Raw genomic sequence first — 24,956 nt, 5'->3', positions numbered from 1 at the left:
GGTTGAATGTTGCAGGTAACACCCAAATGATTAATCTCATATCATTTATTTGTCTCTTTTTAAAGTAGACGGTATGCCTGTGTGATTAGCTGGGTGATGGCAAGAAGTGAGTTCTATCCTGTTTGGATTAAGGCAAAGGGAAATGAAAGCAGCCAAGGATTCAGGGGATGCCTGGATTTCAAATTCCTGAGGGAAATGTGTGGGCAGGTGCAACAGAGGGAGAGATGGCAGATGGACTACGGTAGCCTCTCCTCTTCTTCCTGCCCTGGAAGAGCACGTAATAAAGCCAAGACAGGCAGCCCAGGATGGGAGGATCTGCTGTGCCACTTCTGAAAAATGAAAACCACACACACTAAATGCAGGAAGAAACAGCTCGCACCCAAAGAAAGTTGGGACAAGCTCGCTCTTTATTACGTACAGCATTGGGAGGGGAGACTGCTTGGAACACACTCTTGCACTCACACTCATCCTAGACCTCCTCCCTCCCAGGCGATTTCATTCCAGACTCTGGGCTTTGAAGACACAAGGCAGAAAAGCAGAGACTGCTTGGTATCTGGAGACAAGGAAACTCAAGGAACAGAAAGCATTGTTACTCTAAGTCCGGGAAGAGATTTTGAGCAGGTTGTTTTCTGGTCCTCAGTGGTCAAGGGTGAGCCACGACCCAAAGGAGATAAAATCATTATTTTCAAATTACAAATGCCAGTTGAGTTCAATCATATATAACTCATAAACTAAGCCGGGAATTAGGATACACGGTGGTTCGAGGTTTTCTAAAATAAATGTGGAAATGGAGTGTAGGGGAGGGGACCCTCGCAGGCTAGGATTGACAGTGATCTGGGTAAGGACAGGTATGAAGAGCGGCTCTGGGTAAGGAAGCAGCTATTCTTAGACTTCTCTAGGTGAACTCAGCCCCAAAGAGGAGGTGACACAAATGTCACCAGCCGGAATTCTAGACCAGTAAGAAGAATGCAAGCTTGCTCAGTCACAGGTGCTTGTGAAATAAAAGGTGCCTCCTAATATCACAGATTAAGCAACTGCGGTTCAAAAGGGCTAACCACTTCCTTCTTCAGCATCAACATACATGATAGAAAAAGAACAAGTAGGCAAATGAAAAAGATAGACATCTATATAGATATCCTCAGTTTGACAGGGTTTTCCCAAGCTTATTGGACATGACGTGCTCAATATATTGTGAATTCTTTACACATTTAATGAATGAGATAGATAACTGAGATATTTCCCAGAATGCAATAATTAATAGCATGCAGAGAGTAAAATACAATGGTTTTCTGAAGATTTTTTTTTAAAAAAGTATTAGTTCTTAGGCTAGTCAATTGGCTATAAAGACAACTATTTGTAGAACTCAAATTTTTATTTAAAAAATCAAAACTATTTAGGATCTGATATATGAAAATAGGCAAAAGTGAGAAAAAAGCACTTGCGTGACAGGTATTTAGCTAATTTGAAGGGCCACATTATTTCAAAGGACCCCTATTATAGTGGATTTAAAAGTCTTTCAAAGGTTAGGGTAATCATTTTCATTGATCTTGACCTTCCTCCAGAGCTGACAGGTACTGGCAAGAGAATGCCTAGTCTCAAGTGAGGATTATTTTGAAACATGGTTTGGATTTAGAAAGTAAACGGATGTTACAAAATTGCCTGAAGTAAGATTCCCCGGAAGTAAGGCACATGTGGCCCAGAGAAGCTGGTTGTAGCTTAAGGTCACTGTCTTTTGAAAGCATTTGTCCAGCCAAGGGTGTCAGGTGGTGGTTTCCTTTGGCCCGGCTCCTGATAGAGGGTGTAGAATAATTCCATGAAAGTCAAAAAAAGAGGGCGTTAACCTAGTACATAATGATCTAAAAATGTGGAGTTCAATATTTAAAGAGTAAGAGATTATCTTATATAAATCTCTCTCACATACAGTATTTACAAGCTGACAATCTTTACCTGTTGCTAGGATCCCTGTACATTCTAAGAACATCACTCTCGATATATGGAAAAGGAAAGGGAGAGAGAGTAGTCAGGGTTCCCACCCTGCCCTCTCCCTAGGGGTTAAAGGCTAATTTGGTCCCCACATCATCCTCGAAGGGAAGAGCTCATCTCTGTGTTGGCCTCTAGGCCTCACTGCTTTCCCCTCATCATGCCTTGCAACATATCTATGGGCAGAGGGAAGACAATGGTGGAGTTTTTCTCGGCAGCGATGGTGGTTAGTGTCTGAAGGTACCGGAGCTGAAGGGCCGCAGGAGATTCACTGATGACTATGGAGGCTTCTTTCAGAGCCCTGGATGCGTTCATTTCTCCCTCGGCTGCAATGACCTGTGGAACAGCAGAAGGAAGGATCAAACTGGAGAAAACAGCAGGTGCCAAGCAGCAATCGCAAAACTTTCCAGGGAATAGGCCAGAATAGTTTTAAAGAAATCCACTTCCAGTTACTAGTTTCCATGTTCTTTTTCCTGTAACTGAGCATGTGCCTGAGGTCAAGACATCCTTTTTTACTATTGCCTATCTCCCATTTTCCAGGGCACCAAACAAAGAGACAATTCAAAATACTGTGTGTGGGTTGAGAAAGTGAACGACTCTTATGACTACATACACATATATCTGCAAGTCAGAGAGATCTCCAATTCTTGGATTTCAAAGAAAGGAAAGAAGACCTTATCGAGCTGAAAAATGCTAGACCATTAAAAATATTTTTGTGTGTGAAAGATCACTGTATTATTTTTTAGCACATAAATTCAGAGGCAATGCCAAGAATTGCATGACATTAAACCTCCACTTTCATCTATTTATTTATTTAAACAAGTTTTCTTAGTCTTTATACCTATAAAAATGAAAAGTAATAAAATTGATGCTGAGTCTTCTCTCATTCTAGCAATAAGTAACGGCCATCTACATGAATTCGTTTCTCATTCATCTCATTAAGAGAAGCATTTCTAGTAAAAACTTATGTATTTAGGAGAAATTCTGAAACATTTATAGTTTGTAATCAGAGGAAGTAAAATAATTTTAACTTATAGACTAAATGTGTTGCAGTAGGGCAATAAAATAATTCATGAATAAATAGATTATATTAGGAAAAGAAATTCGTGGTAGTGGTGAAATGGAAATATAAGTTCAAGGAGAAAAATGAACCATGAAAAATTCCTGGTTGTTAAAAAAGAGCTTATTCACATATTTTTAAATAGATGATGAAGTCATTATGTTATTTAAATTTCGCTGGATACATTTTTAAAAATGATGTTAGCAGGTTATTTTTAAATATCAATATTTAAAACATGCCAGGAATTACGCACTTGACAGTATATAAATTTAAAATGAGAAATGTTATATTCTATTTAAAATGTGTGATGAAACAACCGTTTTCCTAAATTCTTTTAGGATTACATGGGAAAAAATGTTTAAGGTTCTGAAGTAGTGGGGAGAGTAGGGCCTTTGGACTTAGATGAACTTGAATTCACATCCCAGACCTCCCCCTTACTAGCTGAATGTCCTCGGGTTATTTAACATTCTGAGCCTCAGTTTCTTATTCTTAAAATAGAATAACACCTACTTTATAGGAGGAAGACAGAGAAGGTATATTAAGTGTTGATGTATGAACAGAAGCTATTCTATAGGAATGGCAAGTGACAAGTCAGGACTTGATTTTTGGATCTATTCATAAAAGATTCAAAAGCCAAATCAGCCCTGGCAGTTAGCTTTAATTCATAATCCTAAGAGAAGAGGTATAAATATACCATAATCACCAATATTAAGAGTACAGTTTCACTAGGTTGTTCTCATGGATCTAAAAATATTAGTGGTTTGTAATGTTCCTGTGAATATCAGAACAGAAAGCCATGGTCTTATGAGCAGTGAAATTTCATTCTCTTCTCTAGTAAACTTTGGGGGCCTCCTAGGTGTCAAGCCCCATGCAGGGGCTAGGGACAAAGCAGGAACTTCCTTGCCTCCCTCAGCTCCTGGACAAGTAAGGAAGACAGCCATGGAAATAGGTCACTTCACTGCAGCGCGGCAAATGCTGACAGAGATCTGTATGAGGCCCAGTGCTGCACCACCAGGACAGCACTTTGTGCAGAGGGTGAGGTGGTGAGGTGATAGAAGTTCAACATTATAGAATGAAAGCACTGTTGTTTGGATTAAGATGAGGTTTGCAAAAGCTGGTGTATTCCAAAAAAACTCTGAGTGCTGAATAGTGCATGAGGAAGAGGGGAAAGGTAGGGGGGAACGGGCAGGATCTGGAGTCCGGTGGAGGCCAGGGCATTGGTCTTCATTCTACAGGCAATGGGAAGCCACTGGAAGGTTTCATGTAGATAACCTCATCAGATGCAGGTTTGAGAACACACCGACAGATATCTGAGGGTCGAAGGGAGGAGACTAAAAGCTGTTAGTGGAAGTGCTTCAGGGTGGTTGGTGCAATGCACTGGTGTTGGGGACAGAGGAGGAGATGGATGGGGGCTATTCAGGAGGGAGAGAGGATTCTGGAGGAGGACTGTGTATGGGGAGGAAGAAGGCACAGAGGCCGAGTCCCAGGTTTCTAGGTTTCGGCCGCCTGGATAGTGCTATTCAGTGAGAGAGGGGATACAGGATATGGTACTTACTGAGAGAAAGGACCTTTTAGAGGATAAAGAGCTTAATCAATCAAGACAAACCATTATGTCCTACCTACGTCTGTGAGATGGGGCACGTGCCAGATGTGCTCAAAGAGAATCCTGTAACGCACAGTAGAGAGTGCACAATACACCTGCCACGCGGTCAGCGGGCTCTGATTTTTTTCCATGTCATCTCAGATGTCCAATTAGGTACTTTTTTTTTGTCTGGACATAGACCAACTGCAAAGATACCTCATCTCCCACTATCAATCAATACACGATCTCTTGGCAGGGAAGCCAGACCCACCAGGATGGACACACATTTTGTTAATAGAAAAGCTGCTCTGAGGGAGCTGCCAGAGATGTGAATCCAATACCACTGGCTTTGTCTAAATATAGGCCAAGTATACAGTGTGGATAGGATCTTAGAAAGTGAAGCAAGAAGCATGTGGGGCTTTTGCCAAATGCACAGTAATCCCATGTCAATAAACACTTTTTACTTATAGACCATCATTTTAAAATCTGGTATTTTCAAGTATGTGGGATTGGTACTGCTGCCTCCTTCAGCAGCCCAGGTGGGCTGGGCTGGGAGAAGGGCAGAGAAAGGCGATCTGTATTTTTGCACTCCACCCTCTCAATTAACAGATGACCAGGCCAGGAAATAGGAGCTTGAAAGCACGTCACACATTTTTCTGAGGGTCGTGAAAAAGGAAATAAGGAAGAAAGCAGCATAAAAGAGATTACATTTCAAGCCATTAGGAGTTGATCTAAAAACTTGAAAGAGATTCAGCCAATATATTGTAAAACTGGTGGGAGAGTCTGCCTTTTGTGACTGGCTCCTTTCTCATTATTTTCAGGAGCACGCACTTGTATGCTCATTCACTTTGTTGTATAGTATTCCTTCATTCCAATAAACCATACTTATCCATGCAACTACCAATGGACATTGGGGTAGTTTCCAATATTCCTAGCAGAACTTCAATTACAAAGTTCTGAAGATTCTTAGAGCCAATTCCAAGCAGTTGAGGATTGTTGCCTAGAGTGCTATAGAAGGTCAGGTCTAAGCTCAGTGGAAAACAGTGCTGTGGTTAATTACTGGCATGGGAATAGGAGGGCAGAGCAGCGGCTTCTGGGCCAGGTATTTGTCACCTTCAGAAGATCATCTCTAAGGGCCCTTTGGGCTGATAGTCTATGTAGTCTCTGTATGACAAATTTTGATGAGTTGAAAATGAGGCTTTTGGTTAATGACATATTCCAGATATAGGTGATTCCTAATTTTCAAAATAAGTAGATTCTAGTAGGGCATATGTAACATTATCACAAATATAATTTAGTCTTATGTGATGAGTTTGAGAGGAAGCACTTGGAAGTTCTGTTGTGTCCTCAGGTTAGCATCACAAGCATCAATGACCACATTAGAAAAACATAAAATGTCTGGTTAGTAGAACATTCTGGATATATTGTGTCAAATGAGCTACTATTCTATTTGGGGTTGGCTAAGGAATTACAGTGACCCATTTGTGGCTTAAAGGGCATTCTAAGAGAATGGCAGGATTCTGTAGTTAGCCAGTTATACCAGCTACTGCTATTTTTCCAACAACAATGACAAATTGGTCTGCTCCTATGTCTTGGGAGCTCTGTCAAGTCCACAGTAACGCCTCCTACCAAAACTCTCCTATTCCTCCACACCTTCACAGGCAAGGGGCTCTGCGACCTGATTAGCACCTGACTTTACCCTGTGACCCAAGTTGGACCAAAGATAATCCTCTGCCTTGAATCTGGAATCAGGGCTGGTCTGTCTCCGTCACTGTTCAACTGGAGCCAGACAGTCTCCCCTTCAAACCATCTGCAGTGAGATTCGGCTCAGGAAGTGAAATGACTCACTCCCTTCAGTCTTGACTCCTTTTAGTTCCCTGGCTCCAATGTTGATGAGGCTCAATTCTATTTCCTACCCTTGGGTTTGGTGAGATATCCCTGGGTCCTTATGCATTATCCTCTCAATGGATCCTCTTCTTTAGCTTAAGTCAGCAAGTATTGCCTTTAGCACCTCTCAGAGGGTCATGTATCGATGCAGGGTTCAGACATAGGCAGGGATGATGATGAAAAGAAAGAGGGGAAAGAGCAGACACCAAAGAAAGAAAAGTGAAAAATAAACAAGGAGAGAGGAAGAGGAAACAGGAAGAAGAAAGAAGATACAGAGAAAAGAGAGAATGAAAGAAGACGAAAGAAATGAATGGTAAGCAAACCGATGAGGTTGCCCATTTGCTCTGAAGTCAGAACTGTAATCTGTCCTTTATAGGCAATTGGGAGACTAAAGTACAGAAAATGGTCAATAAAGTAATGAGATAACTGTGTGTACTGCTATGTCCACGTGATGTGAAGCAAAAAGAGCAAGGTGCAGAGCAATATGCATAGTGTGACCTACTTCTGTAAAACAAACAAGCCAACAGTCTATCAACCTAGTCAGATAAAACCCAAATAAACCCCAAATAATAACCGGAAGTGAATACACTAAACTGTTAAGAGCGGTCACCTCTGCAGAGATACCATTTAAAGTGACAGGGAGGGGTTTTATCTTTACGAAATATTCAGGATTATTTCTAATTTTTATAACAAACATGTTTTGCTTTTTGTAATTAAAGAAAATTCAATAGGAAAAACAAACTAAAAAAAAAATGACCTTGGCCCGGGCCTCCCGGGATGCTTCCGCTTCGGCAGCCATAGCCCTCTGGAGCTGCACAGGGAGTTTCACGTCCTTAATTTCCACACGCTCCACCTTGATTCCCCAGTCATCAGTGGCTTCGTCCAGGGTACTCTGATGGGAAGAGAGAAGGCAAGCTAAAGTGTTCAGCCCCAGTCCAGAGGCCCAAGGTCGCTGTATGCATTGGGACTGGGAGCAGATAAGGCGCTGGCTCACTAAGGAGCTGACCCTGATTGTGTTACTAATAAGCTGATGCAGGCAAACTTTCTCTAAAAAGACCAGATAGTAATTATTGATTCTCAGATCCTCTGCCACAACTATTTAACCCTGCCACTGTAGGTCAAAAGCAGCCATGGGTAATACATCAACCAATGGGTGTGGCTGTATTCCAATAAAACTACTTCTTAGAACTAGTATCACTTCTAGTATAAGTATTACTAAAACTATAGCAGCACAGTATTACTCCCAAGCTAATGTGACTCTGTGCAAACCATGTTACTTTGTGCTTCGACTTTCTCCCTTTACAATGGTAGGAATGAAATGATACTATCTATTTCCTATAGTTATTGTGGTTATCAAATCAGATCATAGATTTTACACACAATGAAGTCTAAACAAATAGTAAGAGTTTAGATTTATAGTGCTTTTGAACAGGTCAGGTTTAATTCATCATCTATTACTCATGCAACATGGGAAAGCATAAGACTTGCCAAGGAAGTCATGGGACTCACACAGAGAATACAGCTTTAACAGCACTCGTGCTATGCAAAATGGCCTCGGAACTATTATGCTAAAGAATACTAATTCTGGCCGAAACCGGTTTGGCTCCGTGGATAGAGCGTCGGACTGCGGACTGAAAGGTCCCAGGTTCGATTCCGGTCAAGGGCATGTACCTGGGTTGTGGGCACATCCCCAGTGGGAGATGTGCAGGAGGCAGCTGATCGATGTTTCTCTCTCATCGATGTTTCTAACTTTCCATCTCTCTCCCTTCCTCTCTGTGAAAAATCAATAAAATATATTTTTTAAAAAAAGAATACTAATTCTGGAAAAAATACACACTGGAAAGAAAAAAGTAATGCATGCTTCTGAGTGTTATCACCCATGAACTATTTGTGCGAAAAACATCCCCCTCCACCAAGTTTGGGAAAACCTTTCTACGAGGAAAAAAGGCTAGTAGCTCCCCAACTTGAATTGGTGAGTTCTCAATCATTGAGCCTTTGCTTCCATTTTCAATTTCTCGTGAGGTACAGCATTGGCGCACTCCTCACCTGCATGTTGTGTGCAATTTCTTCTCTGTCAGAGAGGATCTGAGCAAGATTCTTGGTGCCCAGGACATTCCTCAGAGTAGTCTGTGCCAACAGACGGGTTGCCGAGTCGGCGTTGGTGATATTTGCCACAGCCAGGATTGCATTCTGAACGCGGTAATAGACCACACCATCCACACTAACTGTCACAGAATCCTTGGTGAGGATCTACAATGTAAAGGAAGCAATGTTACATCTGTCAGCCAGCTCTTCCTTTAATGTAACTGCAAGGAATGTTGTTCTATACAACTTCTTATAATGCTAGCTGATTTCTTTAGAAAGTTCTATCGACTGAATGTTTGTGTTCCCTCAAAATTCATTTGTTGAAACCTAATCCCCAATGTGTTGGTATTTGGTTATGGGGGTGATTAGGTCATGAGGGTAAAGCCCTTATGAGTGGGATTAGTACCCTTATAAAAGAAACCCTGGAGAGCTCCCTCACCCCTTTTGCCACATGAGGACACAGGAAAAGACAGTCATCTATGATCCAGGAAGCAGGCCCTCATCGGACACTGAATCTGCTGATACCTTGATCTTGGACTTCCTAGCCGCCAGAACTGTGAGAAATAAGTTTATAAGCCACCCCGACTATGTTATTTTGTTATAGCAGATCAGATGGCCTAAAATAGGAAAGCTCAGAGAGTCTTTAAAATTTTTATAAAACACATTCAGTTATTCAGTAATTCCATTACATGACTCAATCATTGAACAAATGAGACACCACTTAGTAGTAGGCAATGTTGTATGAACCAAGGTAGGAAAAACCTTGGTTCCTACTTTCTTTTTTTTTTTTTTTTGTTAAATTTTTTTTTTTATTGCTTAAAGTATTACAAAGGGTATTACATATGTATCCATTTTATCCCCCCGCCCTAGACAGTCCCCTAGCCTCCCCTATCCCCCAGTGTCTTATGTCCATTGGTTATGCTTATATGCATGCATACAAGTCCTTTAGTTGATCTCTTACCCCCCTACCTCCTGCCCCCCAACCCTCCCCGGCCTTCCCGCTGCAGTTTGACAATCTGTTTGAGGCAGCTCTGCCTCTGTATCTATTATTGTTCAAAAGTTTATAATGGTCTCTATTGTCCATGAATGAGTGAGATCATGTGGTATTTTTCCTTTATTGACTGGCTTATTTCACTTAGCATAATGCTCTCCAGTTCCATCCATGACGTTGCAAATGGTAAGAGTTCCTTCCTTTTTACAGCAGCATAGTATTCCATCGTGTAGATGTACCACAGTTTTCTAATCCATTCATCTACTGATGGGCACTTAGGCTGTTTCCAGATCTTAGCTATGGTGAATTGTGCTGCTATGAACATAGGGGTGCATATATCCTTTCTGATTGGTGTTTCTGGTTTCTTGGGATATATTCCTAGAAGTGGGATCACAGGGTCAAATGGGAGTTCCATTTTCAGTTTTTTAAGGAAACTCCATACTGTCTTCCATAGTGGCTGCACCAGTCTGCATTCCCACTTGGTTCCTACTTTCAAAGAGGCTGAGGAACCAAGGGAGACTTTAAGGAGCAAAAAATGAGCAGTTGTGGGTGGCAGGAATGGTACTTGAACTCAGTCTTGAAAGAAGGAATAAAAGTTTTCAGAGGGTGGAGGGTAGAGTGAAAGAGTATTCAAGGCAGAGAACATAATGTATATGGGAGAGCCTGGGTTTATAAGTATTACTAGAACTATAAGTAGCACAGCATTACTAGAACAGAATGTGAATGGGGAATGTTTTTACAGGGCGAGTCAGGGTAAAAATATCTTTACAGCATGCTATATAAAAACACTTCATTGGACACAACGTGCCAATGTTTCTTACCCCCTACAGGGCAAAGTCCTTAGTTTGGTATACAAGTCCCTTGATGCCTGGCCCTTTGGCATTTGGCTCTCTGGCCTCACTCTATCCCACTCCCTCCTGCCCACACTATACTAGAAGAGGTGCAGCATGTTCCATGTCCCCTGGCCTTTGTGCAGATGTCCCCTCTGCCTGGATGTCCCGTCCTCTCTCCCTCATCACATCAGACTGGCACATTCTTACTCATCATTCAAGACACGGCTCCATGTCCTTTTCTCTGTGAAACTTCCCTGACCCACTTGGCAGAGTATGCCCTTCCTTTTGCATCTCACTGCAGTGATACTATTTCTCTATTAGACTATGAATTTCTTGAGGGCAGTTTGTCTCTGTATCTCTATCACCAGCAGAATGCTTGATACCTAGCAAGTCATCAATAAGCAAGAGATGATTTAAATTGAAACATGTTCTTAGGAATACAGTGATTGATGAGGAGCACGGGAGTAAGAGTTAGGAGACCTGGAGTTTCAACTCTGCCTGTACCTCTTGGTGATCTCTAGCTTTTAAATGGTTTGACTTACAGCCCCCAGCCAGCTTGGCTCAGTGGTTGAGCGCCAACCTATGAACCAGGAAGTCACGGTTCAATTCCTGGTCAGGGCACATGCGGGCTCGATCTCCAGTGGGGGGCCTGCAGGAGGCAGCCGATCAATGATTCTCTCTCATCATTGATGCTTCTATCTCTCTTTCCTTCTCCCTTCTTCTCTGAAATCAGTAAAATATATATATATATATTTTAAAAACTATTTGATTTACAGATTCCTCATTTGTGAGATGGGGGTAATAATACTGCCCAATTCTACATAAATTTCTTTGAAGATCAAACAAGAACATGTTTGTGAAGGAAGCCCTCTTGAAAGTGTTAAGAGCTATGGAAATAGAAAAGAGTAATGACAATTATATTACAGAGCTGTTTAGCCCTGCCAGATCAAAGCAGTAATCCTTTTTTTAGGAATCTAAATATACTTCTAACTTGAAAGAGAAGTGGGAGATTTATAAATAAATGTATTTACAACTGGTATGTACATTACCATCTTCTGTGAAAGTTAATTCTTTCCCATGATGTGATGGGAAAATGTGTATCATTCCTAAACAAATTCTTGACAGTGACTTTGCCACAGTGGGAGCTTTCTAACGCTGCAGCCGCTCTGCCTGCTGTTTACCATAGCAGCGTGTTTACCTCCCTCACAGTAAGTTCACAGGGGATCGGAAAAAGGCCTGCCTGCCAAGTTCCGATCCGCTCTGCGTTCAGCAGCTGGCAGGAAAGCAGAGGGCGAGCCTGCCAGATGCCTACAACGTTTATAGAGGAAACAGCTACCCTGAAAGGGGGGGGGTCCTTCTGAGAATCAGACTTTCCTGAAAGATGGGAAAACATGCAGAGAACACAGTAATGCTCTCAATCTTGTTCTTGGGGGCAAAAATGATTTCTGATGTCACAACGTATGTGTGGATTATAAGGTCTGACCTCACCAACTACTTGGCTCTGTAGCAGCAAGGAAGTTCCAAAGCTGGTTTCTGGATTTTGTGACAAGAGAAGGCAGCATGGCCAGGCTCCACCACCCTGCTGGATACCTTGCTTTTGGCCAGGAAATACTGACAGTATTTTTCTGTGCCTCACTTCATCATGACGTTAGGCTTTCTGTCTGCAATAGTTATTATCCTCCTTAGACATCAGTATCAGCATGGCCACCTCTCCCTTAAAGGGCCACCAGGGGGCTAATGCAGAATGCATTTAGCATGGAGTTATGCACAAAGCACCAGACAGGGAATACAAAGAGCTGGCTTTCCGTCTTGCTTCTGCCACTGTAATCTGGAGGAATTCCTTTGTCTTACAACAACTATATACTTTCTAGGGATTCTGCTGTTTCAGCTGTGATAGTATTTGTGAAGTAGTTTGAAAAAGCATGAAATAATTACTAATCTAAAACATTATATGCTTTATTGAAAATGCCAAATAAGCAGTTTCTAATTCTTTGGTTTTTTAACCAATTTATCTAGAATAAAATCAAGAACTTGAGGAAGAAGAATATTATACTAAACAGGATTTTCTGCCAGAAAACCCAGAGAGGAGAAATGTGGTAGTAAAAATGACAATGATGATGTTAACATTATACTTACATTCACATTACACTGTGTTTTATAAGTAATAAGCACTTATATAGCACTTAACTGTCAGCCACTATTCGAAGTGCTTTACATATAACTCATTTAGTTGTCACAAAAACCCTATATAATAGGTCCTGTTATTATAATCTCTATTTTATAGATTAGGAAACTGAGGTTCAGAGAAATTAAAAACCTTTTCAAGGTCACACAGCTAGAAAAGGTCAAAGGCAGACAGGCTCTAAAACTATGCTCTAACCACTACACCTGCTGCCTCTCACTGTCAAGCCCTTTCACACATGGTATTTCAGTTACTCATAGCAAAAGACCACCTTACCTCTTGAGGAGGAATATCAAATGAAATAATTCTCATGTCCACTTTGACAAAGGTGTCAGTGCACGGCAGGACAAAAAACAAACCTGCAACAAAGATCCATAGAAGATTACTGAGAGATACCAGCTTCTAAACCAGTGATGGCGAACCTTTTGAGCTCGGCGTGTCAGCATTTTGAAAAACCTTAACTTAACTCTGGTGTCGTGTCACCTATAGAAATTTTTTGATATTTGCAACCATAGTAAAACAAAGACTTACATTTTTGATATTTATTTTATATATTTAAATGCCATTTAACAAAGAAAAATCAACCAAAAAAATGAGTTCACATGTCATAGGTTCGCCATCACTGATCTAAACGGTCTACTTCACCCTTCAATTCTAATAGCAGCGGAGAACCAAGATGGCGGCATAGGTTAACGCCGGAGTTTGCTGCTTTGAACAACTACTTCAAAAGTGAAACTAAAACATGGAACGGACATCACCCAGAACCACAGGAACGCTGGCTGAGTGGAAGTCCTACAACTAGGAGGAAAGAGAAACGCATACGGACACTCAGAGGAGGCGCAGGGCTGAAGTCAAATTCTGAGGTGCGGAGTGCGCGGAGCGGGCTGGCGGCGGAGGGCGCGGTTGTTGTTTTCAATCGGGAGGGAGTCGCAGACTCTGAGCTCCAGATCCGGGCGAGTCTTTAGGGACCCAGACTCAAACGGGAGAAGCAGGACTGTCTGGCTTCGGTCAGAGCGAGTGCAGCTTTCTCTCCGAGCTTTGCAGCGGGTGCTGGGACTCAGAGAGGCAGAGCCCCTGGGGACAGGACTGAGAGCCGCCATAACTGCTCTCTCCGGCCCACCCTGTTGATTCTGTGCGACCCGCCCTGCCCAAGCCCTGCACAGAGGCATTTACCGGATAGCCTCAGGCAAAGGCTAGATTAGCACCTCCCTAGAGGACAGAAGTTCTCTCACTGCTGACACAGCTGATTCTCATAGCCACTTGGCCTGGAGGTCAAACCCTCCCTGGAATTAGCTACAACAATCAAGATTTATCTATAAGACTTCGAACAAAGACCACTAGGGGGTGCACCAAAGAAGCATAACAAAATGCGGAGACAAAGAAACAGGACAAAATTGTCAATGGAAGAAATAGAGTTCAGAACCACACTTTTAAGGTCTCTCAAGAACTGTTTAGAAGCTGCCGATAGACTTAATGAGATCTACACGAAAACTAATAAGACCCTCGATCTTATATTGGGGAACCAACTAGAAATTAAGCACACACGGTCTGAAATAACGAATATTAAACAGACGCCCGACAGCAGACCAGAGGAGCGCAAGAATCAAGTCAATGATTTGAAATGCGAGGAAGCAAAAAACATCCAACGGGAAAAGCAAAATGAAAAAAGAATCCAAAAATGCGAGGATAGTGTAAGAAGCCTCTGGGACAGCTTCAAGCGTACCAACATCAGAATTATAGGGGTGCCAGAAGATGAGAGAGAGCAAGATATTGAAAACCTATTTGAAGAAATAATGACAGAAAACTTCCCCCACCTGGCGAAAGAAATGGACTTACAGGTCCAAGAAGCGCGGAGAACCCCAAACAAAAGGAATCCAAAGAGGACCACACCAAGACACATCATAATTAAAATGCCAAGAGCAAAAGATAAAGAGAGAATCTTAAAAACAGCAAGAGAAAGTAACTCAGTTACCTACAAGGGAATACCCATACGACTGTCAGCTGATTTCTCAACAGAAACTTTGCAGGCCAGAAGGGAGTGGCAAGAAATATTCAAAGTGATGAATACCAAGAAACTACAACCAAGATTACTTTATCCAGCAAAGCTATCATTCAGAATTGAAGGTCAGATAAAGAGCTTCACAGATAAGGAAAAGCTAAAGGAGTTCATCACCATCAAACCAGGATTATATGAAATGCTGAAAGGTATCCTTTAAGAAGAGGAAGAGGAAGAGAAAGGTAAAGATACAAATTATGAACAACAAATATGCATCTATCAACAAGTGAATCTAAGAATCAAGTGAATAAATAATCTGATGAACAGAATGAACTGTTGATTATAATAGAATCAGGGACATAGAAAGGGAATGGACTGACTATTCTTGGGGGGGAAAGGGGTGTGGGAGATGTGGGAAGAGACTGGACAAAAATCGTGCACCTATGGATGAGGACAGTGGGTGGGGAGTGAGGGCGGAGGGTGGGGCGGGAACTGGGAGGAGGGGAGTTATGGGGAGAAAAAAAAAAAGGAACAAATGTAATAATCTGAACAATAAAGATTTAATTAAAAAAAAAATTCTAATAGCAGCAACCTAATGGACTATAAGTCACCAGTTCATCTCAGTGAATGAGCCAGAAGCTAGAAGTGTTATTCTTTACTCCTCTTGCTCAGTTCCCAATCCTAACTGTCCCTACCAAGGCAGTGGATTTCATTTCCTTACTCCACTGTGACTGTCACTGTTTTCACTAGACCAATGCAATTGATTCCAAGTTATCTTTCTATTTCTTCCAGTGCCTCTCCTCCGATCCATTTTCTAAGCTGCAAGCAGAGCAATCTTTCTTGAAATACAAACTCCTGAATGAGTCACACAAGGTTCTGCATGACCTGCTCCCCTTACCTCTTCATTCATTCCCCTCTCCTCATGCCCTCCTCTCTGGCTGGGCTAAGCGACCTGCAGGTCCTGGAACCTGAAGTACTCTTCTCTATATGGCTTTGTACATGTTGCTATTTCTGGGGGGAACGCCTCCCCTAATACCTTTCCATGCCTCAAGACTCAGCCAAACTGTCACCTCCAGGAAGCCTTGTCTCATCCTACTAGTTCGGGCCAGTCACTCCTCTCTGGGTTTCCACAACTACCTGGATCATAATACTTATCACAAGGGACTGTAACTATCTGTCCCCTTGGTATCCCACCACTAGACAGTAAGATCCTTGAGGGCAGGAACTGTGTTATAGTCTCCCGTGAATTCCCAGAGCTTGGAACACAGTAGGAACTTAATCGAAATTTGCCAAAAACAATGACTCAAAGCCTTTATTTTAGTAGGGATTCTCATGCTCCAACTTCCACTGCTGTAGCTACTCCTAGCCCATGATAATCTTATCTCAAATGGGAAGGGGAAGGGAGACGAAGGAAAAGGGTAGTTATATCAAGACTGTCTAGCACCTCTGCTATTGTTATACAACTTTTGTTATATGAAGAACTCTTTTCTAAGTCAACAGAGAAGAGAAACTATAAGGGAAATCACATCAATAAAAGGAAGAATGTCAGTCTTCAAATCTAGAATCTGAGTACTGACCAGGTCCTTTGGCTCCTCCTTGTAAAATGCGACCCAATCTAAAGATGATGGCTCTTTCATATTCTTTTACGATCTAGATTAAAAACACAAATAAATAATAATTTAATATGAACAGTACAAATATTTATATGCATAACTTTTAAAATATATATTTCTGCTTTAAGCAGCTTACATGTCTCTATTTTGTTTTCTTCTCTATAATCCAGATTATATCTACAAATATGTCCAATGTTTAGTACCTCCACTAAGTATGATATTTATTTACTTAATTTTTTACTAATTATAAAAGCAAAAGATATTCATTGTCTAAAATCTGGAAAGTATAGAATAGTATAGAGATGCAAATCTATCTATAACCTCACTCATCAGCTGTTAGTTAACATTATTGAATATTACCTCCTGCATTGTTAATACAGGAAGAAAAAAGATGAACTTCTCATAGTTTGTCTCCTGATTTCTTAAATTATGATAATAAACTTACCTGAAAATTCTTGGAGCACATTTTGATCATTTTAGAAATATGTAAATTGTAGTCATTTATCAAAGTATTAATAACTTTATAGAAAAAATAAGCAGCATTTGGGAAGCACTTATGTGCCAACCACATTTAATTACATTAATTCATTTGATCTTCACAATGGCTCTATGGAGTGAGTGTTATTATTTCCTCCCATTTTACAGGTGAGGAAACATAGTAAAGGTCACACCAAAAACAATGGAGCCAGCAGTCAAACCTCAGCATCCTGACTGGAGCAATTCTCATAGGACCACCCCATATCCAGTAAATGGTGATTTTAAACTTTCGGGAAAGACGGACTAAACTATGGCTGAAAAGAACCTTTAAGATTCTAATATAATAGGTGACCAGAGTGAATTTTCCAAAAGAGAGATGAAGGAAAAAGAATTATAAGCCAGTATGGTCTCTATCTCTCTTAACACACATGCAAACACAAAGTGGGTTTATGTAGTTAGGAGTTGACACCTTCCCAGATGTAGATGAAATATTCTTTACCTTTATGCACATCCATATTGATAATGGGAAAGTTATAATTGTTAAAAAGAATGAGACATACACCAAAATCCATCCACAAATTCCAAGGCCTGTATCTGGGCTATCTGTGAAAACAAAAAATACACAGCTCTTACCATTGTTACCAGCACAATCGCCACCATCTTCATTCTTATTCACTGAGCACCTATGCCTGGCATTATACTAGATGTTTTACATGAATTTTCCCATCTAATCCTCATAACAACCTGAAGTGTAGGTGCTACTTTCCCTAATTTACTTAACATGACAACACAAGTATTTTTTACATTATTCTTTTCTTTATCCAGCACCTAATATTGATTATGCCCTGTACTTTGCACTGCAGTCATAAAAGTGAATAAGACCAATTCTAGCTATCAAGGTGAAAGTTTAGTGAGAAAGATAATTAGATTATAAAACTAGATGGCAAACGCAAATATAGAGTATCTGCTCAAAATATTTTGAAAACACAGATTACGGGTAACACAATTGGGATGGAGGTGAGAGTGGAGCGGGGTCGGTGGGTAAGTGATGATGGTTGTCACAGGGCCTTCTTGTGGGATGTAATGGTTTGGGAAATACCAATGAAAAGAAAGTGGAAAGAAGGAAAAGGACATTTAAGCTGAGGGTATAGCATAATTAAAGGTGAAAACTATACATGAGGATAAACTCACTTAGATCATCTTTTTAAAAATGACACTAAAATATTTCACTAGGTATATGAACCATAGTTTATGAAATATTTACTGATTAAACAGTTGTTTTTGATATCTTAGGATTATAAACATGCTGTAATGAACATCTTCGTACATAGTTTTCCTCTCACATTTCTAATTGTTTTTTTCTGTAACATGAAATAGCTTTTTGTCTGATTATAAAGATAATTTATATCCCATGCTAAAAACTCAGAAAAGTATAAAGAAGGGAAACATTACATAATCCAAAGATAATATTCTTCTAAACCTTTTCCTTGTACATGTTCCTATAATAAAATTTGTAACCTATTTTTCTTCCCTCTAGATATAACCCTAACCCTCAGCCTTTATTGCTATGCATTCATGCTTTTTCTGTTTTAGTTTTTTTTTTTCATCAGTTATACTTGCATCAAGTTAAAAGAGTCAAATAGTTCTACAAGACTAACACAAAAAGAGAGCAGTTCCCTGTCCACCTCTTCCAATTTCTCTTTCCTCAAAGGCAACTGCTGTGGGCTATTTTGGTATTTACCTCCAAGTTTTCAAATAGTTTGCTTATTTTGTTACTTCTTGCTTTTTCAAGTTTTGAGCATTATCTACTGACTTTCCACTATGGAAGAGAATTTAGTTCTTTTTCCTTCCCTTCCCTATCCTATATAATGAAGAGCTAATGTGCTAATGGTTGTGACACCCTCACGCTGTAATGACCGATCAGCAGGAGGCTGTGTGTGCGGCAGGCATGTGGGTGGGCGGGGACATGACACTGTCCCCGCCCAGTGGGGCTTAACAGAGGTGGGACTGGCTGGGTCTGGGTCTCGCCCAATGGCAGTCGGACATCTCCCAAAGGGTCCCAGATTTCGAGAGGGTGCAGGCCAGGCTGAGGGACCCCCGCTCCCCTGTGCATGAATTTTGTGCATCGGGCCTCTAGTATAAATATAACCATCCTTTCAATAACATCATAATTTTGATTAGACCAATATCAAATTTTATATTATGAATATCAAAGTGCAATTCAAAGCTAAGCCATGTTGTGAAGAATAGTTTTCCTTTCCTATAAACTCTCCCCCACCCCCACCCCATCCTCCGGAGTCATTGTGTTGTTTTTTCCCTTTGCTTCGTTTCCCCCCCCCACCCCCCCCCCCCTTTGCTTAGTTTTCAGGTGCTCATTAATTTAACTTCAAACTTTTCATCAAATGTGTAAATCTTTCAGAAGGGTCAGGAACTCTTATCAATTTCATCTTTCGAGAAAGAGTCTCTCTTGGAGCCAAGTCTGTACTCATTATCTCAGTTGGTGTGCTTAGCTGTCACTGTGATTGCCTTTCACTATCATCCTGGAAAATTCCCTTTACTTCCTGTATCTAGTGTCTTCCTCATTTTTTGTTTGTTTTTCTTTGTTTGTGAAGAACAGAGGGAATGAGTAGGCCAAGGGATACTATCAATTTTCTTATCAACTACAGAAGGCTCCTGCTCTATTTCCAGCAATTGTTTTAATCATTGGAGGGAGATTGGCAAGAGGGGAACAGGTATGCCAGTCACTGCTCAGGGCAAAGATGGCAGAGACAGAACTGAATAAATAGGAGGCCAAAAAATAAGCAAAGTTAAGGCTGGGGGCATGGGAGAAAAAGAGAGACACAAGTTACATCCAGGTCAAGTGCTCCAATACACAGAGTACTTTGGTCATCTATGGCTTCGCAGTATTCTGATCCTGTGTCATAGTGTGAGGTAAACATCCTTATGCATGTTTAATAAAAGTGATCTGACTTAATCCTGGAGGTTTCTAAGTTGTAATTTTGGGGGGTATACACATATTCACAGAGAGATTATACCAAGAAGGCCACATACTAGTAATAACACCTGATAGAGGCTTGTGGAGCAGCTGCTAACAGGTGTTATTATGCAATCTCCCTTGCCCTTTTTAAATGGTTCATTATACACTAGGTGCACTGTATTAAATTACTTTAGATGTATATCTCATTTACTGCTTACAAAGCCCTGTGAAGTATTTTTTTAATTAAATCTTTATTGTTCAGATTATTACATTTGTTCCTCTTTTTCCCCCCCCATAACTCCCCTCCTCCCAGTTCCCGCCCCACCCTCCGCCCTCACTCCCCACCCACTGTCCTCATCCATAGGTGCACGATTTTTGTCCAGTCTCTTTCCGCATCTCCCACATCCCTTTCTCCCCCAAGAATAGTCAGTCCATTCCCTTTCTATGTCCCTGATTCTATTATGATCACCAGATTATTTAATCACTTGATTCTTAGATTCACTTGTTGATAGATGCATGTTTGTTGTTCATAATTTGTATCTTTACCTTTTTCTTCTTCTTCCTCTTCTTAAAGGATACCTTTCAGCATTTAATATAATACTGGTTTGGTGGTGATGAACTCCTTTAGCTTTTCCTTATCTGTGAAGCTCTTTATCTGACCTTCAGTTCTGAATGATAGCTTTGCTGGATAAAGTAATCTTGCTTGTAGGTTCTTGGTATTCATCACTTTGAATATTTCTTGCCATTCCCTTCTGGCCTGCAAAGTTTCTGTTGAGAAATCAGCTGACAGTCGTATGGGTATTCCCTTGTAGGTAACTGAGTTTCTTTCTCTTGCTGCTCTTAAGAGTCTCTCTTTGTCTTTTGCTCTTGGCATTTTAATTATGATGTGTCTTGGTGTGGTCCTCTTTGGATTCCTTTTGTTTGGGGTTCTCCGCGCTTCCTGGACTTGTAAGTCTATTTCTTTCACCAGGTAGGGGAAGTTTTCTGTCATTATTTCTTCAAATAGGTTTTCAATATCTTGTTCTCTCTCATCTTCTGGCACCCCTATAATTCTGATGTTGGTACACTTGAAGCTGTCCCAGAGGCTCCTTACACTATCTTCGTATTTTCGGATTCTTTTTTCATTTTGCTTTTCTGGTTGGGTGTTTTTTGCTTCTTCGCATTTCGAATCTTTGCCTTGATTCTTGAGGTCCTCTGGTCTGCTGTTGGGAGTCTGTATAGTATTCGTTATTTCAGTCCCTGTATGCTTAATTTTTTTTTTAATTTTTATTTTATTGAGTTTTTACAGAGAGGAAAGGAGAGAGATAGTGAGTTAGAAACATGGATGAGAGAGAAACATCGACCAGCTGCCTCCTGCAAACTCCCCACTGGGGATGTGCCCGCAACCAAGGTACATGCCCTTGACCGGAATCGAACCTGCGATCTTTCAGTCCGCAGGCCGACGCTCTATCCACTGAGCCAAACTGGTTTCGGCTCTGTATGCTTAATTTCTAGTTGGTTCTTTATCACAACATCGAGGGTCTCATTAGTTTTCTTGAGGATCTCACTACATTTATCGGCGGCTTCTAGACAGTTCTTGAGTGACCTTAAAAGTGTGGTTCTGAACTCTATATCCTCCATGGACAGTTTTCTCCTGTTTCTTTGTCTCCACATTTTTTATGCTTTCTTGGTGCACCCCCTAGTGGTCTTTGTGCGCAGTCTTGTAGTTAAGCCTTGATTATTGTCGGCAATACCGGGGGTGATTTGACCTCCAGGCTAACTGGCTATGACAGTCTGCTGTGTCTGCAGTGGGAGAGCTTCTGTGCTGGATCTCTAGGGCGGTGCTAATCTAGCGTTTGCCTGAGGCTATTCGGCAAATGGCTCTGTGCAGGGCTTGGGCGGGGCGGGTCCCTGGGGATCTACAGGGCAGGCCAGAGCGAGCAGTTATGGCTGCTCTCAGTTCCGTCCCTAGGGGCTCTGCCTCACAGAGTCCCAGCAACCGCTGCAAACCTCGGAGAGAAAGCTGCCTTCGAGTTCCAACCAAGCCAGACAGTGCCGCTTCTCCCGTTTGAGTCTGGGTCCCTAGAGACTCACCCGGAGCTGGAGCTCAGAGTCTGAAACTCCCTCCCGATTGAAAACAACAACCGCGCCCTCCGCCTCCAGCCCGCTCCGTGTGCACTCCGCACCTGAGTATTTCACTTCAGCACTGCGCCTCCTCTGAGTCTGGGTATGATATTCTCTTTCCTCCTAGTTGTAGAATTTCCACTCAGCCAGTCTTCCTGTGGTTCTGGATGATGTCCGTTCCGTCTTTAGTTGTTTTTTGAAGTGGTTGTTCGAGGCAGCAATCTCCGGCGTTAACCTATGCCGCCATCTTGGTTTTTTATTTTTCCTGTGAAGTATTTTTAATTCCATTTACAAATGAGGTGACTGCAGCAACATGACTTTCCCAAGGTCACACAAGAGAGGACCTGGGACTCAAATACAGGTCATCTTACTCCAAAGCCCATGTTCTAAATCAACTCACTCTGACCCTTTCCCCTGAATAAAATAAAATAAATCTTCATTAAACTTTCGTGTTTGGAGCACTCTTAAGACAGTATTAAAAGTAGGAAAACAAGATAGGAGTTCTGAGAGTGAAATCTGATATTCCTACAGAGGAAGCTCTCTTAATTCCAGCCATGTCTATTTATAGAAAACAATAGTCTGAAGGCTCTTAGCCAGAGTCAGGTCTAGGTTTCCAAAATGAAATGGATTCCAAACAAGGAACAGATTGGCCTCGGTGCTTTCTAAAACACCCCTGTATTGCTCCAAGTCTCCCATATCTGTGTCTCAAATAGACTAGTAGACTATAGACTCCCTGAGGGTAGGAATGTTTATTATTCGTTTTTTATTCTCAATGTCTAGCACAGTAACGATAATATAGTGGTATGAAATAAAATCTTACCAAGCTTTCCAACTTGATGTGTTTTCCTTCCTCTGAATCTTGATAGCACTTTTTTAAACCTCTCTTATGACACTTATATTATGCCTAATACTTTAATTTATTGTGCATTCATAACCCTTATTAGACTGAGACTTCCTGAGAATATGATATGCTTCCTTAGACTGGGAGCATCTAAGTTTCCATTTAAATCCTGTTACTTCTTAGTTGTGTGATCTTTACCTCTTTGAACTTTAGTTCCTTCACCTGTAATATAAGGATAGACTGGCTTTGTAGGGTTGAGGTAGTGCTCAATAAATATGGATGGCAGTTTTCAGTAATCCTCCAAATTTAATCAAGTGTTCAAATTTTCCCAATAAAAATGGGAAAATAGGTAGCATTTACCTATTTTGATAAAAGCCTCTTAAACTGGTACTGATTTTCCCCTTACTTCATGCCTCCCTCCTGCCAGGCTAGGCTTGGACATTCCAAGACCCTCAAAAATCTCATTTAAGTATCGAATTACTGAATTTTTGAATAATTATCTACAAGAGGACAAGCCAGAATGTCTAGTCCAATGTGTGTGTGTGTGTACTCAGTTTCCATTGTCACATTATGAGTATTCAGAATTACAAATCAAGAGGAACAAGAAATTAAGCGGATATTCTGAAAACTGGGCCTGGACTTTCACATTTCAAATGCTCAGCTAGAAATAATATGTGTATACACTGGGGAAAAGTCATATCATATTATTCTAGTGCCTTTAAAATAAAACTATCCTGTTTTCAACCCTCAGAATTCTTCTTCACATGGTCATAGCTCAAAAAGTCCACAAATCACATTCCTCAGAGAGGTGAGGTTTAAATTCCACCAGGCCATAAACGAACCTTAGTCACCTAACACTTAAGGTCTAAACAGCAACATGTTCACATCTAAATATATATTTATATTTCATTGTTTCATGGAATATTTATATGATGAACATTTTGGTTGTATCCAGTTTTCTCTTACAAACCCTGCTGCATTTAATATACGTTTAGCAAAATTTCCATAACCATTATGTATACTAATTTTGCTGAAGAGATGAAATTGCATAATTCTTAAATTTCTCTTATTCTGGAGGTATCTTTTATTACTACTAATAAAAACCATTTATTGAATGCCTATCACGTCAGCCACAAGCTCTTGTTCCTTATATACATTATTTCTAATGTTTACAAAAATCTGTAACTAGATATAAAGTATTCCTCCCAGGAACCCCAAAGTAATAAAGCAAAAGACTTTCTTGGAAGAGACAAAAGAAAACAAACAAAAAACATGAAACGAGTGAAAAAAGTTGTACAGTAATTTTTGTTTGGTTAGCTTCCAGAAAAGTAGTAAAATATTCTTTTCAAGATGTTAACAGGCATGATTTCATAGCACTGTATGGTATTAATGATCCCATGTCAGTTGATTTATGTTAAGGTCTACTGAACGTGGCACTATGTACTGGCAATCACATGGAGAAATACATTCCATTTAGTAACACCACTTTCTTCTAAAATTTAAAAGATACTGGATTTCCTCTTCAGGGGAAGGCCAGAAACATGTCTTACACAATATCTGAAAGTCTGACTCAGATTCATATGCATGATTACACACAAAAAACAGAACGGATAAGCCAAGGAAATACCTAAGTAGCAACCTGTAAAGGACAATCTTTCCTTCCCCTTCCTTAGAATAAAGGTGAAACACTTGATGTTGTAAATTGCCAAGAATAGTTTGGGTGGGGAAAGAGAGGATGGCTAGGAGGTTAGTCTCAAAAATACATGCTATCTGGTTCTAACAGCACCAGTAGGTCAAAATGAAAGACTTTTTGAATTTTTCTTGAAAGGATATATGTTCTTTTTGACTGCTACTATTCTTCATCAGAAATTATATGTCAGGATTTGGCAAACTTTTCCGATAAAGGGTGGGAAAATAAACGTTTTAGGCGTGGTAGGCCATGTGTGTTGTAATTACTGAATACTCTGCCACAGTAGTACAACAGTAGTGACTGTCTATGGTACGAGGTGGGCACATGAATTATTGGAGGGAACACTTTGTGAAGTATATGAATGTCCATCTGCTGTGCTGTACATCTGAAACTAACATAAAATAGTGTTGAATGCAAACTGTACTTGAAACATTTTTTTTAAAAGGTTAAAAAAATACAGTACCTCTTCAGGGAGTTAGTGTGAAGAATAAATAAGCTAATATGGAAGATACCTAGTGCCTAACAGGTTCTAAAAAAAAAATAATTGTCAAATAAATAGTTATTGAATGAGTAGAGTGATTCTACCATTTCTTTGGGAGGAAGAAAGACTGCCTATTACCTAAGTCAAAATGAAACTACTTGTCAGCAGACAGGATCCA

General features: G+C 40.6%; 1 protein-coding gene across 1 annotated transcript in view; it reads right to left on the bottom strand.

Moving 5' to 3' along the window:
* Positions 1-357: 357 nt before the first annotated feature.
* STOM (stomatin) overlaps positions 358-24,956 on the bottom strand; it is a 29,933-nt gene continuing 5,334 nt past the window's right edge. Inside the window, exons 2-7 of the mRNA XM_059657784.1 lie at positions 17,186-17,289; positions 16,174-16,246; positions 12,877-12,959; positions 8,556-8,759; positions 7,267-7,401; positions 358-2,316 (exon numbers count right to left, since the gene is read on the bottom strand). Of these exons, the coding sequence (XP_059513767.1) occupies positions 2,122-2,316; positions 7,267-7,401; positions 8,556-8,759; positions 12,877-12,959; positions 16,174-16,246; positions 17,186-17,289 (794 nt within the window). The 3' untranslated portion in view covers positions 358-2,121. The remainder of the gene's footprint in view (positions 2,317-7,266; positions 7,402-8,555; positions 8,760-12,876; positions 12,960-16,173; positions 16,247-17,185; positions 17,290-24,956) is intronic.

This window comes from Myotis daubentonii, chromosome 11 (assembly GCF_963259705.1).
Source record: "Myotis daubentonii chromosome 11, mMyoDau2.1, whole genome shotgun sequence".
Taxonomy (NCBI): Eukaryota; Metazoa; Chordata; class Mammalia; order Chiroptera; family Vespertilionidae; genus Myotis; species Myotis daubentonii.
The sequence above is the reverse complement of the archived record's forward strand: the minus strand, read 5'-3'. Positions and strand labels throughout refer to the sequence as shown.